The 26,934-nt window shown below is 39.5% G+C and overlaps 1 protein-coding gene across 4 annotated transcripts in view; it reads left to right on the forward strand.

Annotated features, from left to right (window-relative positions):
* NVL (nuclear VCP like) overlaps positions 1-26,934 on the forward strand; it is a 549,783-nt gene that overhangs the window by 474,271 nt on the left and 48,578 nt on the right. For all 4 annotated transcript variants that reach the window (XM_063672577.1, XM_063672620.1, XM_054492573.2 and 1 more), the window contains 7 exons: positions 1,959-2,076; positions 4,150-4,294; positions 8,834-9,083; positions 10,587-10,805; positions 12,455-12,559; positions 17,410-17,472; positions 23,075-23,194. In XM_063672577.1, coding sequence (XP_063528647.1) covers positions 1,959-2,076; positions 4,150-4,294; positions 8,834-9,083; positions 10,587-10,805; positions 12,455-12,559; positions 17,410-17,472; positions 23,075-23,194 — 1,020 coding nt within the window. The remainder of the gene's footprint in view (positions 1-1,958; positions 2,077-4,149; positions 4,295-8,833; positions 9,084-10,586; positions 10,806-12,454; positions 12,560-17,409; positions 17,473-23,074; positions 23,195-26,934) is intronic.

Genomic DNA, 26,934 nt, shown 5'->3' on the forward strand with positions numbered 1-26,934 from the left:
TCCTTCCTATTGGTTCTCAGAATGCACTTCTCTGGGTGGAGCACGCTGACACTTTCCCGTTGGTTTCCTTTTTCTGATCATTTTCCTCCATGCGTTTCAGAAAGCTGTCTCGGCTCTTAGGGTGCTTAATGTGCTCAATACGCACATTGACACATTGATTCTCGCACGTTGATTCTCTTGGCAAGAATCTTGCCCTTAACTTGTTTCTTTACAACAATGCCAGCAGCATGCTGGATAACGTTATAGACTCTTCCAGTTTTGCGGTGGTAACACTTGTGGGATATTCCTTTTTGAACAGTACTCATTCCCTTGATGTCTACAGTATCACATTTCTTTCTTTTCTTTTCTCTTCTTTTTTGAGACAGTGTCTCGTTCTGTTGCCGAGGCTGGAGTGCAGCGGCACAATCTCGGCTCACTGCAACCTCTGCCTCCTGGGTTCAAGCAATTCTCTTGCCTCAGCCTCCCAAATAGCTGGGATTACAGGCATGCACTACCCACCAGCTATTTTTTTTCTTTTTTTTAATTTTTTTTTTTGAGATGGAGTCTCTCTCTGTTGCCCAGGCTGGAGTGTCTCAGCTCACTGCAACCTCCGCCTTCTAGGCTCAAATAATTCTCCTGCCTTGGCCTCCCGAGTAACTGGGATTACAGACATGCACCACCACACCCGGCTAGTTTTTGTATGTTTAGTAGAGATGGGGTTTTGCCGTGTTGGCCAGGCTGGTCTTGAACTCCTGACCTCTGGTGATCTACCCGCCTTGGCCTCCCAAAGTGCTGGGATTACAGGTGTGAGCCATGGCGCCTGGCCTACAATATGACATTTCTTATAGATTTGCATATATATAGCCAAAGGAACAGCTCCATGTTTTCTGAAAGGCCTAGAGAACATCTCTCAGGTGCCTCTCCTCTTTCTCTTTGTGTTCATCATTTTGGTGAATTACTGGAAGATGGCAGTTCCAACTGAAAAGGCCATTTTAAACATTTTTAAGTGTACAATTCTGTGGCATTAAGTACATTCATATTGTTGTGTTATCATTACCCCCATCCATTTCCGGAACGTCTTCATGTTCCCAAACAGTAACTCCCCGTTCCTCTCTCCTACCAGTCCCTGGCCACCACCACCATTCTACTTTTTGTCTTAATGAATTTGACTACTCTCGGTAGCTGATCCTTACATCTTAACTTATTCTTTCTGAACCGTATCTGGTTTATTTCTTAAAAACAAAAAACAAAAAACTGGAGGTGATCTTTACACTGATGTATTAGAACTTTACCATCCTTCCTTATTCAGTGTAGCCTTTAAAATAAGCTTCTGGTACTTTTCAGTGTGGATGCTGGGAAAGTTCTGGAGATGGATAGTGGTGATGTTTACACAACAGTCTGAAAATATTTAATGCCACTAAACTATATACCCAAAGTGGTTAGAATGGTAAATTTTATGTATATTTTACCACAGATTTTTTAAAAAGCTTCTGGTGCTTCTCAAATTTACTCTTATAGCAAATTATAGAGAAAGGCTTGGAGATTCTTATGTTGGTAGAAACCCTCATAACGTTTCTAGTAAGCTTGGGTTTGCTAATTTAAAGTTTATAAACTTGTTGTCTTAAGTTTTTTTTTCTGTGCATATGCTTATCCAAAATCATTGTTTCTGTTTCATAGCATAGCAAGTATACCTAATTTACAAAAGAATTTCAGTAGATTTATCACAAAACATGCATTGATGAAGAGACTATAAATGTGTTACCCTATCTGCAGTCTCTTACTGTGTACTTTTAATCATCTTGGTTCTCTTAAGTCAGATAAAAATCAGAAGTAACACATGTGAACTGCCTTCTTTAGGGTTATTCTTTTGGCAAATGATCCTTGACCTTTAAGATTTTTTAAAAAATGTATATGCTTAGCTGTGCTTCAGTATAGGGGATGCATTTATGATTGTCTTTTTGTGATATTTTTATTTCTAGTCAAATGCACCATGTATCATTTTCATTGATGAAATTGATGCTATTACCCCCAAAAGAGAAGTGGCTTCAAAAGATATGGAACGAAGAATTGTAGCCCAACTCCTAACCTGCATGGATGGTTAGTTTAAAATAATAAATCCATCTTAAGAGAATAAATTTTTAAAAATAGTGTAATTAATACATGAAGATATAAAATAATATTCATATAGTAAATATCAAATAGTGTAAAAAAAAAAGTCATACTGGGCACAGTGGCTCATGCCTGTAATCCTAACACTTTGGGAGGCTAAGGTAGGAGGATTGCTTGAGCCTAGTAGTTTGAGGCCAGCCTGGGCAACATAGCAAGATGCTACCTCTAAAAATAAATAAAAAGAAATAGCACTTGTTTTGTGTAAACAAGAAAATTTGAAGCATATATTTTATGTTCCTTGCATTACCAGGTTGTAGTCTGACAGATTGATTGATGAGATAGAGTGTTGCTCTGTCACCCAGTCACCCAGGCTGGAATGCAGTGGCACAATCACAGCTCACTGCAGCCTTGACCTCCTGGGCTCAAGTGATCCTCCCATTTAAGCCTCCCAAGTAGCTGGGACCACAGGTGTGCACCACCATGCCTGGCTTTTTTTTTTTTTTTTTTTTTTTGTTGAGACACAGTCTCTCTCTGTTGGCCAGCCTTGAGTGCAGTGGCACGATCTCAACTCACTGCAACCTCTGCCTCCTGGGTTCAACCTATTCACCTGCCTCAGCCTCCTGAGTAGCTGGGATTACAGGTGCATGCCACCACACCTGGCTGATTTCTGAGATGGGGTGTTGCCATGTTGGCCAGGCTGGTTTCGAACTCCTGACCTCAGGTGATCTACTGGCCTCAGCCTCCTGAAGTGCTGGGATTACAGGCGTGAGCCACTGTGCCTGGGTGTTTTTTTTAGAGACGGTCTCACTATGTTGCCCAGGCTGATCTCGAACTCCTGGGCTCAGTCTTTCTGCTTCAGCCTCCCGAAGTACTGGGATTCTGTTTTATTTTTATCTAAAATTTTCTTGCCATGTCTTTGAGGCCTGCAGTCTGAGAAAATGCTTTCATGGCTTCCTGCTAGCTAAAGAACACACTGTGGCCCGGCGCAGTGGCTCAAGCCTGCAATCCTAGCACTTTGGGAGGCCGTGGGCGGATCATGAGGTCAGGAGATTGAAACCATCCCGGTTAACACGGTGAGACCCTGTCTGTATTAAAAAACTGAAAAATTAAAAAAATTAGCCAGGCGTGGTGGCGGGCGCCTGTAGTCCCAGCTACTCGGGAGGCTGAGGCAGGAGAATGGCGTGAACCCGGGAGGCGGAGCTTGTAGTGAGCCGAGATGGCGCAACTGCACTTCAGCCTGGGCGACAGAGCGAGACTCGGTCTCAAAAAAAAAAAAAAAAAGAACAGACTGTATAAACTCCTCATGATTTAATTAGCATCTTACTACCTTCTTGTTACCTGTGAGGGAAAATAACCTCAGACTCCCTGCTCTTCAATCCTGGTTCAGCTGAGAGAAGTAATACTTAGGAAAGATAAGATTTAAGCCCTCAGTTTTGTCCGTTCCTAGAAATACATTCCTTGATTAAGCCAGAACAGCTGAAGACTATTTTGTATTCCCCTGCTCGAATTAATTTTATCAGTCTATTCGGAGACACAGACTTCGGCATCCTCCTCAGCCTCCCTGTTGTCCTGCTCACCTTGCCTGGATGTGCCATGCATGCTTGACCTTCTGTGCTTTCACTAATACTCTTTCTTCTACACAGAATTCCATTAGCCTATATATCTGCTTGTTAAAATTGTATTTACCCTTCAAGCCTTTTCTGAAATGTAACCACATCCGTGAACCCTCCCTTATTCCTCAGTTGGAATTCATGATGTCTTTTCTCGTATTACCTTGGTGCTTTGCTTATATCTGTTATTATACTTCACAAAATTTGTCTGATGCCATTTTTTTATTTACACACTCAGTGTTTCTCAATAGATTGTGAACTGCTGAGGACAGAGTTTGTATTTTATTTATCCTCCTCACACCTTTTACATATTTGACATTTAATAAATGTTGGTTTTATATATATGTTGCTGTCAAAATCTGTAATACTTTAACCATGAAATGATTCTGTAACCATTATTGCCCTCAATGTCAAGTGCTTTGTTCACTACTCTTTCTCTGTCTCTTACTAGATCTGAATAATGTGGCTGCTACAGCCCGGGTCCTAGTTATTGGAGCTACTAATCGACCAGACTCGTTAGACCCTGCTTTGAGACGTGCAGGAAGGTTCGACCGAGAAATATGCCTAGGTATCCCAGATGAAGCATCCAGGGAAAGGTATACTCTTATAGAATGAAGTTTGTATGCCACTAAGTCATCTTAACTGAATGGTTTGAAAGTAAGAGGTGAGAAATACCATGTAGCCTTTCTTTCTCTCTCACTTTCTTTTTGTACCAGTTAAATTGATTTGGAAAAGGAGAAGCCCACATTAAGAAAATCGTTTATGCTTGGGTGCAGTGGCTCATGCCCGTAATCCCAACACTTTGGGAGGCCAAGGCAGGAGGATCACTTGAGACCAGGAGTTTGAGCCTGGGCAACATAGTGTGACCCTGTCTGTACAAAAAATAAAATCAGCTGTGCACACACCTGTAGTCCTGGCTACTCAGGAGGCTGAAGCACAGGAGGATTGCTTGAGCCCAGGAGTTCAAGGCTGCAGTAAGTTATGATTGTGCCACTGCACTCCAGCCTGGGTGACAGAGGGAGGCCCCACCTCTATAAAAAAAAAGAGGAAGAAAACAATTTACTCATCAGTAGGATAATTGTTTCAGGTTGTTTTTTCAGAAGTAGTAATGGACTTATGTATCCATACTAATTTGTCTGATCTTATTAACAATGGCTTGCATTCTTTAGTTGGCTGACCAGGTTAGTGGCAATGTCTGGAGCTATGGCATACAGCAACCATCTGGTCCACTTATAGGTTAAATCTCAGTACCATATGTTTAACCTATTGCACTAACCTGTCTGAGACCACAGGTCCTGTTACCAGTAATGAAATGGCAGCCGGACAGTTGAAAGCTGTTTGCTGCAGTACCAGCCTTTCCTAGTAATTGAGCAAATGAGTAATGTCCATAGAGCAAATAAACATCCACCAATAACCAGAAATATAACTTCACAAGCGAGACTATCTCAGGAAGCACTGTTGAGGTGGTGGAGTGGAAATCTAGTTAAGAAATGTTCTGGGTCGGGCACGGTGGCTCACACCTGTAATCCCAGCACTTTGGGAAGCCAAGGCGGGCAGATCACGAGGTCAGGAGATCGAGACCATCTTGGCTAACACGGTGAAACCCCGTTTCTACTAAAAATACAAAAAATTAGCCGGGCGTGGTGGCGGGCTCCTGTAGTCCCAGCTACTCGGGAGGCTGAGGCAGGAGAATGGCATGAACCCAGGAGGCAGAGCTTGCAGTGAGCCGAGATGGCGCCACTGCACTCCATCCTGGATGACAGAGTGAGACTCCGTCTCAAAAAAAAAAGAAATGTTCTGAAATATGAGGTCAGGTGCGGTGGCTCACACCTGTAATCCTAGCACTTTGGGAGGCCAAGGAGGGTGGATCCCTTGAGGTCAGGAGTTCGAGACCAGCCTAGCCAACATGGTGAAACCCCATCTCTGCTAAAAAAACACAAAAAAATTAGCCGGGCGTGGTGGTGCACGCCTGTAATCCCAGCTACTTAGGAGACTGAGGCAGGGGAATCGCTTGAACCTGGGAGGTGGAGGTTGTAGTGAGCTGATGTCATGCCACTGTACTCTATCCAGCCTGGGTGACACAGCGAAACCCTGTCTCAAAAAAAAAAAGTATTTAATGAGGAAGGGGTGCACTGAAGATCCTGGTGAGGTTCAGGAACAGTGTGGGAGTAATTGCACATATAAGCTCAGACATGTGAGACTGGGCAAAGTGCTGCATGTGAGATTGTGATCTCAGATAGGGGCTAGATCCAGGTGATGACAAGGTCCAGGGTATGAGTAAGTGTAAGTAAGGAGGGGAAAGGCAAGACCTAGGCGGGACTGGGTTGCAGAGGCAATGAATAGATGCCCAAACTTTGAGCCAGTGAAGGAAAGTTATTCCACCTCTGCCTCCTGTTATCCTTGGTCCTTGTCCAATGTTTTTAACATTTCCAAGCTTTAGTTTATTTACCTATAATGTAGTAATAATAATAGTAATAACTTTATCTGTAAAGTGATCATAATACTATAAATTAAAGGCTTCCTGTGAGTATTGAATTAACATAACCTAGCACAATATCTGACATAGAGAATTTTTTTAATAAGGTAGCTATTGATAGCTGTCTCTTTTATTATTACTATTTTTTATATAGAGAAAGGGTCTCACTATGTTGCCCAGGCTCATCTTGAACTCCTGCCCTCAAATGATCCTCCAGATATCATCCTGTACTTCAAAACCATTAAATTATGGAAAAGTTTCAGCGTACATAAAAGGAGACCCGTACAATTGTTCCAGTTTCTATTGGTGTAAAACAGACCACACCAAAATTTAGTGTCTTAACAGCAATACCCATTTTATTGTGTCTCACAGTTTCTGTGGATCAAGAATTTAGAAAGGCCTCAGCTAGATGGTTCTGCCTCACGGTCTCACGTGGCTGCAGTAGCTGGAGCTAGAACAGTGGTAGCTTTCCCTTCTTTTGGAGTTTCTACAGTATGATGACCAAAAATACCCACTTTTTTTAGGGATAGAGTACAACTATGAAAAGGACGATATTATTTTCTGTTAGCCATTTTCATAACATCCAAAATGTTCTTAGTACAGATAGTCCCCAACTGACAATGGTTTGGCTTTTAGTTTTTCAACTTTACAAAGGGTTTATCATGATGTTTTTGACTTAAGATGGGTTTATCAGGACGTAAACTCATGGTAAGTCGAAGAGTGTTTTGTATTCTTGTGCATAGTAGCAAACTGGATCTGTGTCTTTTGGAAATAGTTCTTTAGTGGAAAGTTTTCTTGATTCCCATTATTCAGAGTATCCCAGTGAAACTTTAAAAAATTTGTCAGTAATGTTTATCTGCTTCTATTCTGCTCACTTATATGATCCCAAATGATTTTTCTGTAATTTATTCTTTATTAGCTTGACATTTGAAAATATTAGTCTTCTTTACAAATTTATTAATTTTAAAATACATTTGCTTGTCCAAGTTAGTTTATAATATCAAAATATGTAAATAAGAATTAACATTCATTGGCGCATGCCTATAATCCCAGCTACTTGGGAGGCTGAGGCAGGAGAATCGCTTGAACCCAGGAGGCGGAGGTTGCAGTGAGCCGAGATCGCGCCATTGCACTCCAGCCAGGGCAACAAGAGCAAAACTCCGTCTCAGAAAAAAAAAAGAATTAACATTCATTGGGCACTAACTGTGGATCAGCCATTGTTTTATGCGCTTTGCATGTATTCATTTGTAGCAACAGCCCTCTGAATAAGTGCTACTATAATATAGATTGAATAAATGAAGAAACTGAAGCACAAAGATTAAGTAACTGGCCCAGATTACAAAGGGTAACAGAGCTGGGATTCAGACTCTTGCAGTATGGCTTCAGACCTTTCATCCTGAATATCTTTTTTTTTTATTATTTGAGACCGAGTCTTGCTCTATCGTCCAGGCTGGAGTGCAGTAACACAATCTTGGCTCACTGCAACCTCTGCCTCCCAGTTCAAGCCAGTTCTCCTTCTTCAGGCTCCCGTGTAGCTAGGATTACAGCTACCCGCCCCCATGCCCAGCTAATTTTTTTTTTTTTTTTTTTTGAGACGGAGTCTCGCTCTGTTGCCCAGGCTGGAGTGCAATGGCGTGACCTCGGCTCACTGCAAGCTCCACCTCCCAGGTTCATGCCATTCTCCTTCCTCAGCCTCCCGAGTAGCTGGGACTACAGGCGCCTGCCACCACGTCTGGCTAATTTTTTGTATTTTTAGTAGAGACGGGGTTTCACCGTGTTAGCCAGGATGGTCTTGATCTCCTGACCTCGTGATCTGCCTGCCTCGGCCTCCCAAAGTGCTGGGATTACAAGGCGTGAGCCACTGCTCCCGGCCATGCCCAGCTAATTTTTGTATATTTAGAAGAGATGGGATTTTGCCATGTTGGCCAGGCTAATCTCAAACTCTTGACCTCAGGTGATTTGCCTGCCTCAGCCTCCCAGAGTGCTGGGATTGCAGGCGTGAGCCACCGCACCTGGCCTCATCTTGAATATCTTTACTTCTTTTAAGTTTTTATTCAGTAGGTCTTATCAGAAATTGTTCAAGATATTCCTTTAATAACAATTATCTAGAAGTCCAGATGTTTATGGATACCATGCTGCCAGTTAGGTTGAACAAATTTTCCATACGTGTAGTACAGGGGATGAACAATAGGTAAAGATAAAGTTGGAGGTGTAACTGTCCTAATATGAAATGGGAAGTATATGGCAAGATAATTTTCAATGATGAAGATAATTAATGGTTTGTGTGAATGTGGGGGCTTTTATTTCTGGTAGATATCCAGTTAATCTACTGTAAAAGTACCCCCATAAGTTATTTATCTTATTTCCCCTGTAATGTTGTAAATTCTTAAAGGCAAAATATTTTTTTAAAATTCTGTGTATTCGTCACAGCACTTAGCATGGTTCCTAACAAAGCAGATATTTACCATAATCCTTTCTGGAATAAGATGGAACATGTAATAATGACAGCGTTTGTTGAGTGAATGAACTATTTGATCTTATATAGTATCCATTTTGATACCTTTGGCAGACGTGAAGGACTTCAAATAAATATAGTTGGTGACTTGTTTTTACTATTAGATCAGGAATCAGACATTTTTTTCCCCTGTCTTTTCTACAGAATACTTCAAACATTGTGCAGAAAACTGAGGCTTCCTCAAGCTTTTGATTTCTGTCATTTAGCACACCTAACTCCAGGCTTTGTTGGTGCTGATCTCATGGCACTGTGCCGAGAGGCAGCAATGTGTGCAGTCAATAGAGTCTTAATGAAGCTACAGGAACAGCAGAAGAAAAATCCTGAAATGGAAGATTTGCCATCTAAAGGAGTCCAGGAGGAAAGGCTGGGAACTGAGCCCACTTCTGAAACACAGGTGCTTTCTCTAAAGGCACCTTAAATTGTCCTTTTAATGTTCTTTGTGTTATCTTACATTGAAGCAAGGGTCAACATAATTGAGGTTTATTACTTTCTGTTTTATTGGCATTTAACCTATAGAATAATTATCATTTATACCCACAATGTTTATCATTTCAAAAATATGAGTTGTTTTATGTTTAGTTTATTCTGAATAAATTCATTTTACAATAATGATTATGAAATTCTGGAATGGGGTTGGCAGACTATGGCCTACCCACCCACCACGTGTTTTTGTAAATTAAAGTTGTATTGGAACACAGCCATGTTCATTTGTATACATGTTGTCTGTTTCTGCTTTCGTTCTTCACGGCAGAATTCACACAGGAGTATGCAGCAGAGACCGTGGCCCACAAAGCCTACAGTGTTTACAGTCTAGTCCTTTACAGAAAAAGGTTGTCAACCCCTATTTCAGCATTGGCATTTAATTATATCTCCTGGTTAACTTTTGGTTAGGTAGATTACAGTGGTCTGTTGACATAACTATATCCACGTCGGTAGCTGCAAACAGCTCTGGAGGACAGTCATGTGAATCATAGGGGACCGTTATCAGTCCAAGATCGGTATTAAATTTTTTAGTTTTATGAGTCATGAAAATTCAATACATATAGCATTTCATATAGCATTTTATAGCTTGCACAGATGGCTTCTGTATGTTATATAATTTGATCCCTGTAACCTTATATAAATATCATTTTCCCCATTTTATAATCAAAGGCACTAAGCTTAAGAGGTTGTGGTTTCCCCAAGCCCATACAGCTTCTACTTTATAGAGCAGGGGCTTCAATGAGCAGGGGCTTCAATCCAGATGTTTTGTTCTCAGATAATTTGTTTTTTTCTTAGACATTTGAAACTGCAATTACTTCTGTAAAAAATAACAAACTCATTCCTTTTATAATATTGCATATAAATTAATATTTTATAAATTGAATTAATTGGTTACCTGTTTTTTAGACTTATCCTTTCATCTTCTCCACAAAGCAGGAAATCTGCCTTTTAAGATTTGATAGTAATAGGAAAATTGCCTTCCCTCTACTTAGTTGATAAACCATCAAGGAACCATATTAATGAATTATACTACCTCCAGCGTAACTTTGTTTTAATTTCATCAGGATTCAGCTGTTTCTTGAACATTTATAAATGAAACATGGGAAATATCATGGTTGCTGAAATGAATATTTGCCAACTGCTTATATTTGCTAAACCTAGCCCTAGTATATAGAAATCATTCTTATATGTTTAATTATAATTATAATTGGTATATCTTTACTTGACCAGAGCATATGATCCTTTAGAATAAAATGAACTTGTCTCATGTCAGAAAGAAAATTATTAAAATACATAGAAGTTCAGGATAGCTTATGGAAAATTACAGTAATAATTTTTACAAGTAGAAAATGTAACTTTTCAATAGCTGTTGTGGTGTTTCTTTATTTTTTTCCCCTCAATTGTTCCCTTCAAGGATGAATTACAGAGGCTGCTGGGGTTGCTAAGAGACCAAGATCCCCTCTCAGAGGAGCAGATGCAAGGACTGTGCATTGAACTGAATGATTTCATTGTTGCTCTATCCTCAGTCCAACCCTCTGCCAAAAGGGAAGGCTTTGTCACTGTCCCTAATGTGACATGGGCAGATATTGGTGCCCTGGAAGACATTAGAGAGGAGCTCACCATGGCAATATTGGTAGGTATATCAGCTGCCAAATATTATTGGCATGTCATGGATTAAAGACCAGAGATAAAGCTCCATGCATGTGTACTAGGTTCTGTGGCTAAACTGACTTGACTATAATCACTGTGTCTAACTTGACTTGAATGTGGCACTTCTTTCAAGTGCTAAGCCCCCAACAATGGTTTTTCTTTTGTTTGAGATGCGATTTATTTATTTGTTTATTTTTTTAAATTGATGTATCATAGTTGTAAATATTTTTGGGGTACATGTGATATTTTGATATATATATTAAATGTGTAATGATGAAGTCAGGGTAATTGGGATATTCATCACCTCTAATGTTTATGTTTTCTTTGTGTTGGGAACATTATACTTTTTTTCTTCTAGCTGTTTTGAAATATACTTTTTTCTTCTAGCTATTTTGAAATATAATTTCCCTACCGTGCTATCAAATACCAGAACTTATTACTCCTGTCTAACTATTTTTTTTACCGATTAACCAACTTCTCTTCATCGTATTCCTCTCCACCTTCCCTTCCCAGCCTCTGGTAACCATCAGTTTGCTCTCTGTCTCTATGAGATCCACTTTATTAGCTCCCACTGTGAGTGAGAATGTGCAATATTTGCCTTTCTGTGCCTGGTTTATTTCACTAACATAATGACCTCTAGTTCCATCCATGTTGCTGCAAATGACAGGATTTCATTCATTTTTGTGGCTGAATAATATTCCATTGAGACCCATTTTATGCTGATCCTTTTGGTTGTGCTTCATTTCTGTAGCAGTGAGTTTAAACAACCACAAAAAACTACAGGTTTCCGTCAAGACCAAATTGTTTGACAAAGACTTTCTGAACTTGATCTTATGGGTCAAGGCAATTTTAATGCACATAAAACTTTGGATTAATTTTTATTTACTTTACTTTTCTACTCATCATTCCGTGGTTCATTAATTGAAATATGATCGATTTAGAGGTAGGTACTACTGAAAGAGAAAATACACTGGGATTATAGTCAACAGGTATCTCTGGCTTTTAACTATGCAAAAGTTACTGCTGCATCTGATTTCTTAGAGGAGACCATTGTCTAAACATTTTATAACCTAGAAATTTAAATGGTTTTCTAAAAAATATTTGTTGAAATATTATATCGTTATGTCTAAAATGTTCTTAGACATTATGTTCAAGTATAAATTCCTCAAGTGCAGGGACTTTTCTTTTTATCACCACAGAGCATGAACAGGTAAACCAGGTACTGTTCGTATCTTCAGGCCTCACAGTCATGTTGAAAATAAGCCTGAGAGGCTGGGCGCAGTGGCTCATGCCTATAATCCCAGCACTTTGGGAGGCTGAGGCAGGTGGATCACTTGAGGTCAGGAGTTCAAGACCAGCCAGGCCAACATGGTGAAACCCCCAATCTACTAAAAATACAAAAATTAGCCAGGCGTGGTGGCATGTGCCTGTAGTCCCAGCTACTCACGAGGCTAAGGTGGGAGGATCGCTTGAACCCAGGAGGCAGAAGTTGCAGTGAGCCAAGACAGCGCCACTGCACTCCAGCTGGGTGACAGAGGGAGACTCAACCATAAAATATGTATCTGGAAATAATTTGAACCTGTAGTATAAAATGGACATGTAATGGATCGCCGTTGGTATCATTCTTTCCAGGCACCAGTACGCAACCCAGACCAGTTCAAAGCTCTTGGATTGGTGACTCCGGCTGGGGTCCTCCTTGCTGGTCCTCCTGGCTGTGGGAAGACTCTGCTGGCAAAGGTATCATATAAGTTCAATTGCATGTAATTTATTTCTTACTATTAGATAGGATAATATGAATTTAACTTTAAATATTACAGTGAGGTAAGTCTTATGCATAATTTTTATCAGAAGTTTATTTTAGCAAAACTGACAACTTTCTTCATGAAAGTTTCCTACTTTTTTAAATTACAAATGCACATGATTGAAAAATGTTTATATCAATCATAATCCTGTCAATTTTAACATGCAATTATTATATTTTCTGTGTATTATATTTTAGCTTTTTAGTGAGTATTATTCCATAGTTTTAGTTTTTACTTGACTTGGTTTCCTGCTTTCCTGCTTTGGTATTGCTATTGTTTATAACTTAAATATTTTCCTCTATATTTCTTGTAATTATTTTCTAAAATTGTTTTTTTATAATAGAAAATAAAAATAAGCAAAAAGGAAAAGCATTGTGTATAATTCTCTCACTGCCACCTACTACTATTATTTCATTTCATTGTCAATCCTTCAGATATTTTTCTATGCATACATATCAAAGTAATATCTAACTTTTACATTTTTACATGCATTTTTACAAATATAAGCTTTTTTTTTTTTTTTTTTTGAGATGGAGTCTCATTCTGTCGCCCAGGCTGGAGTACAGTGGCATGATCTTGGCTCACTGCAACTTCTGCTTCCTGGGTGCAATCAATTCTCTTGCCTCAGCCTCCCAAGTAGCTGGGGTTACAGACACACGCCACCACACCCAGCTAATTTTTGTATTTTTAGTAGAGATGGGGTTTCACCATGTTAGTTAGGCTGGTCTCGAACTCCTGACCTCGCGATCCACCCGCCTCGGCCTCCCAAAGTCCTGGAATTACAGGCGGAGCCACCACGCCCAGCCACAAATATAAGCTTTTTTAAACATGTTTTTCTCACTTAGCTATATTTCCTGAACATCTTCACATGTCAGTATATATTGATACACATCAATATTTTTAATGCCTGCATAATATTCTACCATAAAGATAGATGTTCTATAATTTATGGAAATGATCCCATATTGAAACAACACTACTTTAAATGGCCTTGCACTTATATTTTTGTACCTTGACTAATAATTATAGTAGAATGCATTTCTAAATAATTTTCCAGTCAAAGGAATGTATGTTTTTAAGGCTTTTGAGCCATATTATTAAAGTGCCTTCCTAAAGGTTTTCACCAGTTTTTACCTTTGTATCAATAGGGTATGAGAGTCAATTTTCCCACACCTTAAACTAGTGATGGCCATGAACGTTGCTCTTAATGGTGGACAATTTAATAGGTAAAAATGCTATCTTACAGTTTAAGTCGCATTTTAAAAATTACTAGTGTTTTTTTGGCCAGGCGTGGTAGCTCATGCCTGTAATCCCAGCACTCTGGGAGGCCGAGGTGGGTGGATCACTTGAGGCCAGGATTTCAAGACCAGCCTGGGTAACATGGTAAAACCCTGTCTCTACTAAAGTAAATTACAAACATTAGCCAGGTGCAGTGGTGCATGCCTGTAATCCCAGCTACTTGGGAGGCTGAGGCACAAGAATCACTTGACCCAAAGAGGCAGAGGCTGCAGTGAGCCAAGATCACACCACTGCATGCCAGCTTAGGCAACAGAGCAAGACTCTGTCTCAAAGAAAAAAAAAAACTAGTTTTTTAAATTTAAATATGTGTATTGGCTATATTTCTTTGTGAATTGTCTATTCATATCCTTTCCTGTTTTTCTGATGGCATACATGTGATTTTCTTTCTTATTTATTTATATCACTTCATATATTAAGATTTGTTATTTATAAATGTTGATTAGTTTATCTTGACTGTAACCATGTTTGACACCTTGAGCTTTTTTGGTTTGATTTTTATGTGGGCAAATTTCTGTCTTTTTGTGCTTTTTTTTCCCATTGAAATTATGCTTATTAGAACTGTCTTCCCTATGTGTAAAGTATGTTATCCATCATTTTTAGTGTCTGTATAATATTATATCCATAACTAACCCTTATCAACTTTTTAAAATATTTTGAATTGTAAGAAATTGAAATAACATTTTTAATAAGTACCACAGCAACCAAATTATAGCTCCTCAGTAAATATCAAATATCCATAGTGCTGTGTGTAAAACTTACTTTTATTTATACTACTAGTTTTCCTTGCTTAATGCTTTCAGTACTCTTAAAAGGCATTGATTTCAGAGAGCTGGGTATGGAGGTAGAAGAGAACAACACAGTCATTGATCTACATTTTTTTCACAATAGTTTTGGAAAAATATAGCCAGAAAGAAGGTTCTGTATGCTGGTGTGTGAATTCTCCAGGTCAATGCAGTTCCCTTTCATGTGTGTCCTATAGTGTTTATTATTTAATTAGTTACATCTGCCTTTGAGTAGTCCTATTCACAGCAGAGAGGAGGTAGCTTGGATAACTTGAAAAACATATATAGTACTAAAACATAGATCCACATTTCTCCTCTTCTTCTCCCCGCTACTGAACTGCCAACAATTGAGAACCACTCTGTTTAGTCAGATTTCTTTCTTTTTTTTTTTTTTTTTTTTTTTGAGATGGAGTCTTGCTCTGTCACCCAGGCTGGAGTGCAGTGGCACAACCTTGGCTCACTGCAAGCTCCGCCTTCTGGGTTCACACCATTCTCCTGCCTCAGCCTCCTGAGTAGCTGGGACTACAGGTGCCTGCCACCACGCCCAGCTAATTTTTTGTATTTGTAGTAGAGATGGGGTTTCGCCACATTAGCCAGGATGGTCTCGATCTCCTGACCTCGTGATCCACCCGTGTCGGCCTCCCAAAGTGCTGGGATTACAGGCATGAGCCACCGCGCCCGGCCATAGTCAGATTTCTTGTATCTGACCTTTGGGAGCAGGGACTCTTACCTAGGACTCCATGAATGGACTTCACAGCCTCACTGAATCTATGAGCCCAGGCAATGTATTGTGTATATGTATCGTTTCTGGGGAAGAGTGTTCACAACAACTTTCATCAGGTTCTCCAAGGGGTGCAAGACTACATGCCCAAGAATCCAGAAATAGAAAATGTCCTTGAATGGCAGAGGCAAAGTATGGCCTAGGATAAACTCATGGAACAAATTATAGGTCAGAACCTAGAAACCTAGAGATGCATATAAAATTAGGTATTTGGCTGATCTTGATTGTTTTGTTTACTCAGGATAACAAAATAATACAATTTTTCTTGGCACCTGCACATACTAAGTATGTAACTAGCATAAAGTCAGGGCATGCAGTTACTGGAGTTGGAGAGGTTTGGAAGAATAAGAATTGGGAGTCCAGTTTTGGAAGTGATAGATTTGAAATGCTTGTGCAATCCAAGTGGTGATGCTGAGGAGTAGGTGGAACATAGATGGGGAGCTCAGATACCAGGTTCTAAGAACAGGAAAGAACTCTCTTCCATGATCATTTTGAAGTTCTGATTGATTTTTTTCAGGTTTCACCTCTGCATTCAGATTGTAATTCTTAGACTCTTCTACACATGCAACTATGAGTTTCTCAACACTGACTCTTGGTAAAGACTGATAACTGATATTCAATTTTTGTTTGTAAATGAATGAATGCTTTCATCCCATGAGGTATTTCTTGAGTACAGAGACTAGCATTTCACTGGAATTCCAAACTAGGGCTATAAATGTATTTGTATTTACATAAGCATGTTTATGTAAACAAATGTTCACATAAATATTTTGTGTCATTTCCATTTGATTTATAGCCTTAGTAATTCTTAGAAAGTCGTAGGTTTCAGCCTGGGCAATGTGGCAAAACCCTGTCTCTACCAAAAAAAATACAAAAATTAGCTGAGTATGGTGGCATACTCCTGTAATCCCAGCTCTTCGGAAGGCTGAGGTGAGAGGATTGCCTGAACCTGGGAAGTCAAGACTGCAGTGAGCTGTGATCTCATCACTGCACTCCAGCCTGGGCAACAGTAAGATTCTGTCTCAAAAAAAAAAAACCTTAAAGTGAAATTTAAAAAAAAAAGTTGTACGTTAACACATTAACGTTTATTTCCTTTGATTTTCCCTTTATCCATTCCCCTTTTCCCATTTGTCTTTTTTCCTTTTTTTTTTTTTTTTTTTTTTGAGACAGAGTCTCGCTCTGTCGCCCAGGCTGGAGTGCTATGGCGCAATCTTGGCTCACTGCAACCTCTGCCTCCCGGGTACAAGCAGTTCTCCTGTCTCAGCCTCTCGAGTAGCTGAGACTATAGGCGCATGCCACCATGCCCAACTAATTTTTGTATTTTTAGTAGAGATGGAGTTTCGCCTTATTGGTCAGGCTGGTCTCGAACTCCTGACCTCAGGTGATCCACCCGCCTCGGCCTCCCAAAGTGCTAGGATTACAGGCGTGAGTCACTGCACCCAACCCTTTTTTCCTTTTAATAAGAAAGAGGTAACTATTAATATAGAAAGGGAGACACAGACTTAAGACCACGAAAAGGGCTGGGCGCAGTAGCTCACGCCTGTAATCCTAGCACTTTGGCAGGCCGAGGCGGGCTGATCACGAGGTCAGGAGATTGAGACCATCCTGGCTAACATGGTGAAACCCCATCTCCACTAAAAATATAAAAAATCAGCCGGGCGTGGTGGCGGGCGCCTGTAGTCCCAGCTACTCGGGAGGCTGAGGCAGGAGAATGGCGTCAACCCGGGAGGCGGAGTTTGCAGTGAGCCGAGATCGCGCCACTGCACTTCATCCTGGGCGACAGAGCGAGACTCCATCTAAAACACACACACACACACACACACACACAGAGTCCTTTCATTGTCACACATCATCATCATTATTATTGTTATTATTATTACTGTGTATTGGTCTTATTTGTGTCTTTTTGTTTCCTCTTGCTAGGCTGTTGCAAATGAGTCCGGACTAAATTTTATATCTGTCAAGGGCCCCGAATTACTAAACATGGTAAGTTATTGAGCATGAACCATTATTTTAGATTAGAAAAAGTAATGGTCATGCAAATTACGGGGTAAAATATTCTCAGATCTTTCAGCAATTGTGGTATTTTGGTATTTAAAATCAGTGCTGTAGGAGTGAGGAGGCTGACCTTTGCTCTGCTCTGCTACTTTGGGTGTATAAATGCTTTCTCAATTAAGTCTGTTAACCTCTAAGCCTGAATTTTCCCACAGCTAGAAGCAGTAGAGCAAAGATTTCAATCTGAGTTGTCTGACTTCTGATCTACTTTTTGTCCTGTTGTCATGTGGCTCAGATGAGTTCTGTATTAATAAATAAAAATACTTCTGGAGATAGAAGTCACTCAAGTGCTGTATCTTCCTTCTGCGTTTAAGCAATTTATTATCCAAATTTAAGACACTTTGAATTTCTTATATTTTTGTCCCTGTCTACGAAAAGTAAAAATGCCATTCTATGATATATTCCAACAAAGAAGAAATGAGGGTAACATTTGTTTTAAAAGATTTTTAAAATTTATCTCTACCCCAATTTTTAAATGTTTCCTATTGTGTATTACTTTCTCCCTAAAATAAGGGAGTTATACCTAAGTATTTCCTATGGGCTTTTTACATACCTCGTAACTTTTCTTGTACTTCGTTTTGATTTTCCAGCAGAGGTGGTATTAGATGTGAATCTTGAAGCAGAGGGCATTGGTGGGAACTGGGATTGGAAAAGAAGGTTATAGCCAGACATTGAAGGGCCTTTATACCAAGCTAAAGTTTGGATGTTAACTTCAGAATATCAGAGAGCTAATAGAGGTTTTAAAGCAAGAGTGTAACATATTTTTAAAAATTGTAATTAATAAAAATTTTATTATAAAATATTTCCACATATAAGGAATTCCAAAGAGTAATATAATATACCCCTATGTATCACCCAGCAAAAAAAAAAACAAAAAACAAACAAAAAAAAACAGCAGTACACTTAAAGCTTCTTGCAAACCCTCCCTCATGATGTTCCCTGTTCTCTTTCCCATGGAACTTACCACAAGGCTGAATTTGGTGCTTATTAGTTCCATGCACTTCTTTCTATATTTACTATGTATGTATTTATCCCTAAACAATATATAGTATTATTTTATATGTTTCAGAAGTATAAGGCCAGGCACAGTGGCCGACACCTGTAATCCCCAGCACTTTGGGAGGCTGAGGCAAGAGGATCACTTGAGGCCAGGCATTTAAGACAGACCAACATACCAAGACCCTGTCTCTACCAAAAAAATTTTTAATGTAATTTTTTTAAGTATGAGGTTTATGAGATAATTGGAAATGTTAGTGCTTACTGAATATTTGATATTAAGGAAATACTAATTTTTAAGTGTGATAATGACATGTTAAAATCATATTTTAGAGATACTGAAATATTTATAAATAAAATAGGACATCTAGGATTTTCTTCAATAAAACAAGGAAAGGGGCCAGGAGTATAGATGAAGCAAGACTGGTCATTAATTGAGTTGATAATAATTGAAGGTCAGTGATGGGTACATTTGAAGTTTATAACTGTTGTATCTCTTTAGTTATAAGTTTGGAACTCTCCTTATAAACTCTCCATGGTATAAAGCAAAACAAACAAAAAACCCCTTTAAATAGTGTGTATTATTTTGCAACTTGGTTTGGTTGAGTTTTTTGGTTTTTGTTTTGTTTTGTTTTTTGAGAGAGAGACAGAGTCTCTGGAAGCAGAGGTTTTGCTGTGTTGTCCAGGCTGGTCTCAAACTCCTGGCCTCAGGTGATCCTCCTATCTCAGCCTCCCAAAATGCTGGGATTATAGGTGTGAGTGACTATACCTATTCTTGGTTGTTATTTTTGTTCAATATTTATTTATAATACTTACCTCTGTTGATATATTTTTAGTTTAACTTTTTGTGTGGCATTTCATTGAATGAATATAACCATACTTTAAAAATCAGTTTTTTTCTGATGAATTTTTAGGTTGAATATTATATATGTATATCTTTGCATATATTTGTGAGATTTTTTCCCCTTAGGGTATATACCCAGAAGGAGAATTGCTGAATCTTAGAGTATGTGCACTTTCAAAAATATTAGGTATTGGCTGGGCACAGTGGCTCACACCTGTAATCCCAGCACTTTGAGAGGTCAAGGCAGGAGGATTGCTTGAGACCAGTTTGAGACCAGCATGGGCAACATAGTGAGACCCTGTCTCTACAAAAAAAACCCATAAAATTAGCCAGATGCACACCTGTAGTCCCATCTCTTTGGGAGGCTGAGGTGGGAGGATCGCTTGAGCCTGAGAAGTCGAGGCTGCAGTGAGCTATGATTGCACCACTGCTCTCCAGCCTAGGCAACAGAGCAACATCCTGTCTCAAAAAAAAAAAAAATCGGATATTGCTAACTATTTTTATAAAGTGATTGTATCAGATTGTCCCACATTCTCAACAGCAGTGTTGGTGTCTGATATTTTCATTTTTGCCAGTCTGGTGAATATGGCATTTTGCCTCATTGTGGTCTGATTTGTTTTTAACGGGTGGGTAGGGGGAAGAGGTCTGTGGAAGAGTGCAGAATGTCTCTGAAAGATTAGATGATCTGGGCTGGGCGTGGTGGCTCATGCCTATAATCCCTGCACTTTGGGAGGCCAAGGTGGACGGATCACTTGAGGTCAGGAATTCAAGACCAGTGTGGCCAATGTGGTGAAACCCCATTGTAAAAATACAAAAAAATTAGCCAGGCATGGTGGTGGGTGTCTGTAATCCCAGCTACTCAGGAAGCTGAGGCAGGAGAATTGTTTGAACTCAGGAGGTGGAGGTTACGGTGAGCGGAGATCACGCCACTGCACTCCAGCCTGGGCGACAGACAGAGTGAGACTCCGTCTCAAAAAAAAAAAAAAGAAAAAAAAGATTGGATGATCTAATGAGGAAGATGGGCATCTTGGGATTGGAAAATGAGTTCACTCTAGGACATTTTAGATTAAACAGCCATCTGGAGATGTCCAGCAGGCAGTAGGAAATATGAATCTGAAGCTCTGAAGAGATTTGAAAGTCACTATCATCTAAGTGGTACCTAAAACCATGGGAATGGGTTCAGTCTGGTAGGACAAGTTTATTAAGTAAAAGAACAGTTACATTAAGGGCCTCTGACAGAACCCTGAAAGATTCGAACAATTAAGGGATAAAGAAGCAAGATATGGTAAAGGAGACTGAAAGTGCTTGGTCATAAGATGGAGGACACCCCGGACCTTCTAAGCCTGAAAACCAAGGGAACATGAGTTTTTCAACCTTGTCAGTGTGACCAAACAGTATAAAAGATATTGAGAGTGGGACTTGGGATTTGGTAATTAGAAGGTCATTGGTGGCTTTAGGGAAAATATGTTTAATAATGATGTTTGCAAAAGCCAGACTAAAATGGTTGAAAATTTGATGGCCAGTAAAGATTTTGAGATAATAAATGTAGGATCTTTACTTGAAATGTTGCATGTTTCAAATAAAGGGTAAGATGGGCTTTTCATTTATTTACTTATTTTTAATCACTGTTGCCTTGTTAAGATTAAATAGGTTTTAATATGTCCTTGTTGAAACTTTAGGTTTACCTTTCCCTAAATTAAATTTCCTTTTACCTAGTTACCTTGGTTTACCACTTCCAAAGTCACTTTGCCAACGATATTGATTGTTCTCTTCTATTCCTATCTGAAACTTTATGTCTCCCAGCCCCCTGATATGCCTTCTTTTACAACAGTACTGAATGTTTTGCTTCAGCATTGCAAGTATAGTTTTTGCTGAATTAGATTTTCCAGGAAAGTCTACTATATTTGTACACTGTTTATTATATTTGCACACTGTGTGCTATATTTGTACACTGTGCAGCATGTTATGACAGAAAAATCTGAATAGGACTCCTGCTTTCCAAGGACTTTGTAATATAATATAGTGAGGGTAGAAGAGCTCAAATGTTACAATAATGATAAAATCTGAATATCTGAATAGGACCCCTGCTTTCCAAGGGCTTTATAATATAGTGAAGGTAGAAGAGCTCAAATGTTATAATAATACAAAGTACTTTAAGAGCAAAGAAATACTTTGGGTTTGGTTTGGGTCAAATGATAGTAAAACAGTTTTATGTGTCATAAAACTAGTTTTATGTGTCAAAGTCCAGAAAGTATCAGGATGAGGATGAGCCATATACAATTGCTGATATTTAACCATTTTTGACCTGTAATAGCCAACTGCATATAGTTCAACTTAATCAAATTAGCTATTATGGGAAGAATGATTAATGAGGATCTTTTAGAATGTAAGAAGAAATGTTTGGAGGTAGGTTAGAAAGCAGTTCAAGTAAGGGAAGCAGAATGAGCAAAAGTTCAAAGAAAAGTACCAAAAGGATGTGAGGGAAAGAAAGTTCTATTCAAATGAAAAAATAACACTTTAATCTCTGTCGTCTGTGGTGTATTCTTTGCCTTGATTATTTAGTATGGCCATATAGTCATTAAATAGCATAGGTGATATGAAATAGTTGGCACTGTAGGCCGGGGGCAGTGGCTCATGCCTGTAATCCCAGCATTTTGGGAGGCCGAGGCAGGTGGATCATTTGAGGTCAGGAGTTCGAGACCAGCCTGGCCAACATGGTGAAACCCCATCTCTACTAAAAATACACAAATTAGCCAGGTGGTAGTGGCGGTGTGCCTGTAATCCCAGCTACTCGGGAGGCTGAGGCAGGAGAATCGCTTGAGCCTGGGGGGCGGAGGTTGCAGTGAGCCAAGATTGCTCCACTGCACTCTGGTCTGGTTGACAGAGAGACCCTGTCTTAAAACAAAAATAATAATAATAATTGGCACTGTAAAGATGTTTTTGGATTCCATCTTATTTAGCAGTTTCATTAAGAAAAAACTGCTCTTTCTTAATCATCTGCTTTGACATTTTACAAGAAAAATTTCTTATGCCTAAGCTAGAAGTGAAATAATCCTTACATGTAGCTTTTCTTATTACTTAGTCCTAATGTTATAGTTGCTTGTGAATTGGTATATTTCTTGACTTATCTTAATGTTTTATATTTTGATTTAGATTTCAACATAGAGTAAGCCATTATGAAACCTGTTAAATGCCTAGTTGGCTCACTTTGCCTCCTCTGATGCTGTATGACAAAATAGTTATTCCTTTATTTAGTAAGACGACTTGTGTAGAAATAACAATAAAACAGTAATGTGACTTGTGTGCATGTAAAATACTGTTGAATTAATGAAAATTGCTGCTGGATATTTTATATGCACGAGGCTTACAAGATTTGTTCTAAAGTGCAATTGAATTTTGGTGATTTTTTTGAGCTAGAGAAGACCTTACGTTTCACATAAGTCTTCATTCTATAAATAAGGAAATTTATAGTAGGCTTAAATATTAGCTAATTTTTAAGTTGCACTATATGCAGTTGGCTATTACAGGTCAAAAATGGTTAAATATCAGCAATTGTATATGGTTCATTCTGATACTTTCTGGACTTTGACACATAAAACTAGTTCTATGTCACATAAAACTGTTTTAGTATCATTTGACCCAAACCACAAAATTGAACTGTTGGTATTTTATTTCCTTTCTGTGTATGTTTAGTATGTTGGTGAGAGTGAACGTGCTGTGCGACAAGTTTTTCAACGAGCCAAGAACTCAGCACCCTGTGTGATATTCTTTGATGAAGTGGATGCTTTATGTCCTCGAAGATCAGACCGAGAGGTAAGTATCATGGACTAGTGGTTTTCAGATTCTTTTAGCACAATAAACCTTTTCTATGTTCCAAGCCAGGTATTTCTTATGAAGTCACCCCTTGGGAGCATTGAGACTCTTAATGAAGACACCTAGTAATTTGAAATCAAATCGTAGAGATAGCAGTTGTATTTTGTATCTGCCTCTGCATCCATTTTTTTTCCTGTATATTATTTTGGTTGCACAATCCGTAGGTCATCCTAATTCACACAGATGAGTAGGTAAGTATGGAAATTATATTGTTTTAAATAGCTTGCCTTATAATCTTGTAATCCTACAACACTCTTGAGATAAATGGGTTCTTGAGACAGGAAAAAATATAGTTTAAGATATCATGCAGTCAAAATAGGGTCAGGTTATTAAGACCCAAAACCTTTTCTCTTAAAGTGAGGACATTAAAATGAAGAAGATAAAAAAAGACCCAACACCCATTTTATATCTGGAGAAGATATAAAATTGATCTGCATTGAATACCACTTGTGTCAGCCACACTGAGTCACAGTCCTTAGATTTCAGTACAGAGTACCAGGAACAGTTGTTATTAGGAGTGCTATTATATAACAATTTGAAGCTTAGTGAAGCATAACATAAACAATAAATATATAACCTTTTTGAAGCAGATAGCAACTGCTATTTTTATTTATTTTTATTTTTTATTTTTTTTGAGATGGAGTTTTGCGCTTGTCTCCCAGGCTGGAGTGCAATGGTGGTGCGATCTCGGCTCACTGCAACTTCCGCCTCCTGGGTTCAAGCGATTCTCTTCCCTCAGCCTCCTGAGTAGCTGGGATTACAGGCACCCGCCACCATGTCTGGCTAATTTTTGTATTTTTAGTAGAGACAGGGTTTCCCCATGTTGGTCAGGCTGGTCTTGAGCTCCTGACCTCAGGTGATGCATCCGTCTCGGCCTCCCAAAGTGCTGGGATTACAAGGGTGAGCCACCATGCCCGGCCACAAGTACATTTCTTGTAAGATGACTGAAGGAATGGTTACATTTCTTTTTGTTGTTGTTGTTGTTGTTGAAACGGAGTCTCACTCTGTCACCCAGACTGGAGGAGTACAGTGGTGCAATCTCGGCTCACTGCAACCTCTGCCACCCAGGTTCAAGCAATTCTCCTGCCTCAGCCTCCCGAGTAGCTGGGATTACAGGTGCCCACCACCGCACCTGGCTAATTTTCATAGTTTTTAGTAGAGACAGGGTTTTACCATCATTTCTGAAACCTAGGAAATATTTTGTGATTTATTTTCAATAGGGGTGTGTGTGTGTGTGTGTGTGTGTGTGTGTGTGTGTGTGTGTTAGGTCATAAAACATTATTGCATGCCTCATTTTGCTAAAAATCTCCAAAAACATTCAAAAGTCACACACAAAAAAAGATGACTAATATAAATAAATAAATAAATAAATGAATAAATAAATGTGACTCACATTTTAGTGGTTTTGTTTCTTCATCCAGTAGTCATTGATACCATCATAGAAAATTCTTATTATGGGCTTATCTTTGATAGTGATGTCAGTGACTGAGGCAGAGATCCTTCCCAGGTTCCCCAATCATATTCCAAAGTCTACTGTGGGCTATGGAGCAAAACACAGCACTTTGTTATCTCCAGCTGATTAGGGCACAGCATGCTCTGGATTTTATTCCTTTCCTTTTTATTTCCATCTCTTTTGCCATGAATAAACCCTTCATTTGTCCATAGCCCCTTCAATTGGTTTGAAGCTCTCTACTGTCAGCTGGTAAATCTAAATTTGGAGAGATTCATTGTCAACTGTTGCCCTCAAAGAAGTTTGTAGCCATATGACGTACATGTCTAACTTCTAGTTTATCTCTCTCTTTTTTTTAAGGAATAAAAATGGCTGCTCCATAGGCAGACCGGCCTTATCGCCTTATCTGTTTCTTGTATGTCTACTGCCATACATTTCTTTCTTTTTTTTTTTTTTTTTTTTTTTTTGAGAGAGAGTCTTGCTCTGTCACCCAGACTGGAGTGCAATGGCGCTATCTCAGTTCACTGCACCTCTGCCTCCCAGGTTCAAGCGATTTTCCTGACTCAGCCTCCCGAGTAGCTGAGATTACAGGCGCCTGCTACCATGCCCAGCTAATATTTGTATTTTCAGTAGAGATGGGGTTTCACCATGATGGCCAGGCTGGTCTCGAACTCTTCGTCTCAAGTGATCCACCATCCTCGGCCTCCCAAAGTATTGGGATTAGAGGCATGAGCCATCATGCCCAGCCTACTGCCATACATTTCTATACTCTGATATATATGGGTTTTTTTCCTTGTGTTTTTGTTTTGTTTGTTTGTTTGTTTTGAGACAGAGTCTTGCTCTGTCACCCAAGCTGGAGTGCAATAGAGTAATCTCAGCTCACTGCAGCCTCCGCCTCCCAGGTTCAAGCGATTTTCCTGACTCAGCCTCCAAAGTAGCTGGGACTACAGATGTGTGCCATCACACCTAGCTAATTTTGTATTTTTAGTAGAGACAGGGTTTTACCATGTTGGCCAGGCTGATCTTGAACTCCTGACCTCAGGTGATCCACTTGCCTTGGCCTCCCAAAGTGCTGGCATTACAGGTGTGAGCCACTACACCCAGCTATGGTTTGCTTTTCTAACATTTTCACCTAAAGCAGATTCTAAAAACATTTTATTTTTATTGTTTGTTTCTTTTTATTTGATTTTTTTTTTTAAACAGAGTCTCACTCTCACTCAGGCTGCAGTGCAGTGGCGCGATCTCAGCTCTCCACAACCTCTGCCTCCTGGGTTCAAACGATTCTCGTGCCTCAGCCTCCTGAGTAGCTGGTACTACAGGTGTGTGCCACCATGCCCAGCTGATTTTTTGTATTTTTTTTTTTTTAGTAGAGACAGGGTTTCACTATGTTGGCCAGGCTGGTCTCGAACTTCTAACCTCAGGTGATCCACCTGCCTCAGCCTTCCAAAGTGCTAGGATTACAGACATGAGCCACCATGCCCGGCCTCTAAAAACATTTTAAATTTGAATGTATTCTTTTTTTTTTTTGAGACGGTGTCTCGTTCTGTCGCCCAGGCTGGAGTACAGTGGTGCGATCTCGGTTCACTGCAACCTCCGCCTCCTGGGTTCACATGATTCTCCTGCCTCAGCCTCCCGAGTAGCTGGGATTACAGGTGCACACCACCACGCCCGGCTAATTTTTTGTGTATTTTTAGTAGAGGTAGGGTTTCACTATGTTGGCCAGACTGGTCTCGAACTCCTGACCTCGTGATCTGCCTGCCTCGGCCTCCCAAAGTGCTGAGATTACAGGTGTGAGCCACCGCACCCAGCGAATGTATTCTTTTTTAATTGCACTAGTTATACATGAATACACATTTGTGAAAAATTCAAATAAAGCACAAATATAAAGAGTAAATTTCTTTCCATTCTCCTCCGTATTACTCTTTTTGGAGGTTATTACAAGACTGCTAATAGTTTAGTATGCATCATTCTAGAATTTTTTCCAGAAACATAAAAAAATTTATATTTTACACTTCTGTTTTGTTGTTGTTGCTGTTGTTTGAGACAGGGTCTTACCCTGTCGCCCAGGCTGGAGTGCAGTGGTGTGATCGTAGCTCACTGCCTGCTGCCTTGAGCTCCTGGGCTCAAGCAATGATCCCACCTCAGCTACCTGAGTAGCTAGTAGTATGGGTGTGCACCACCACACCCAGCTAAGTTTTTGTTTTTAGAGGCGGGATCTTGCTATGTTGCC

The sequence above is a fragment of the Pongo pygmaeus genome, chromosome 1, assembly GCF_028885625.2.
Source record: "Pongo pygmaeus isolate AG05252 chromosome 1, NHGRI_mPonPyg2-v2.0_pri, whole genome shotgun sequence".
Classification (NCBI taxonomy): Eukaryota; Metazoa; Chordata; class Mammalia; order Primates; family Hominidae; genus Pongo; species Pongo pygmaeus.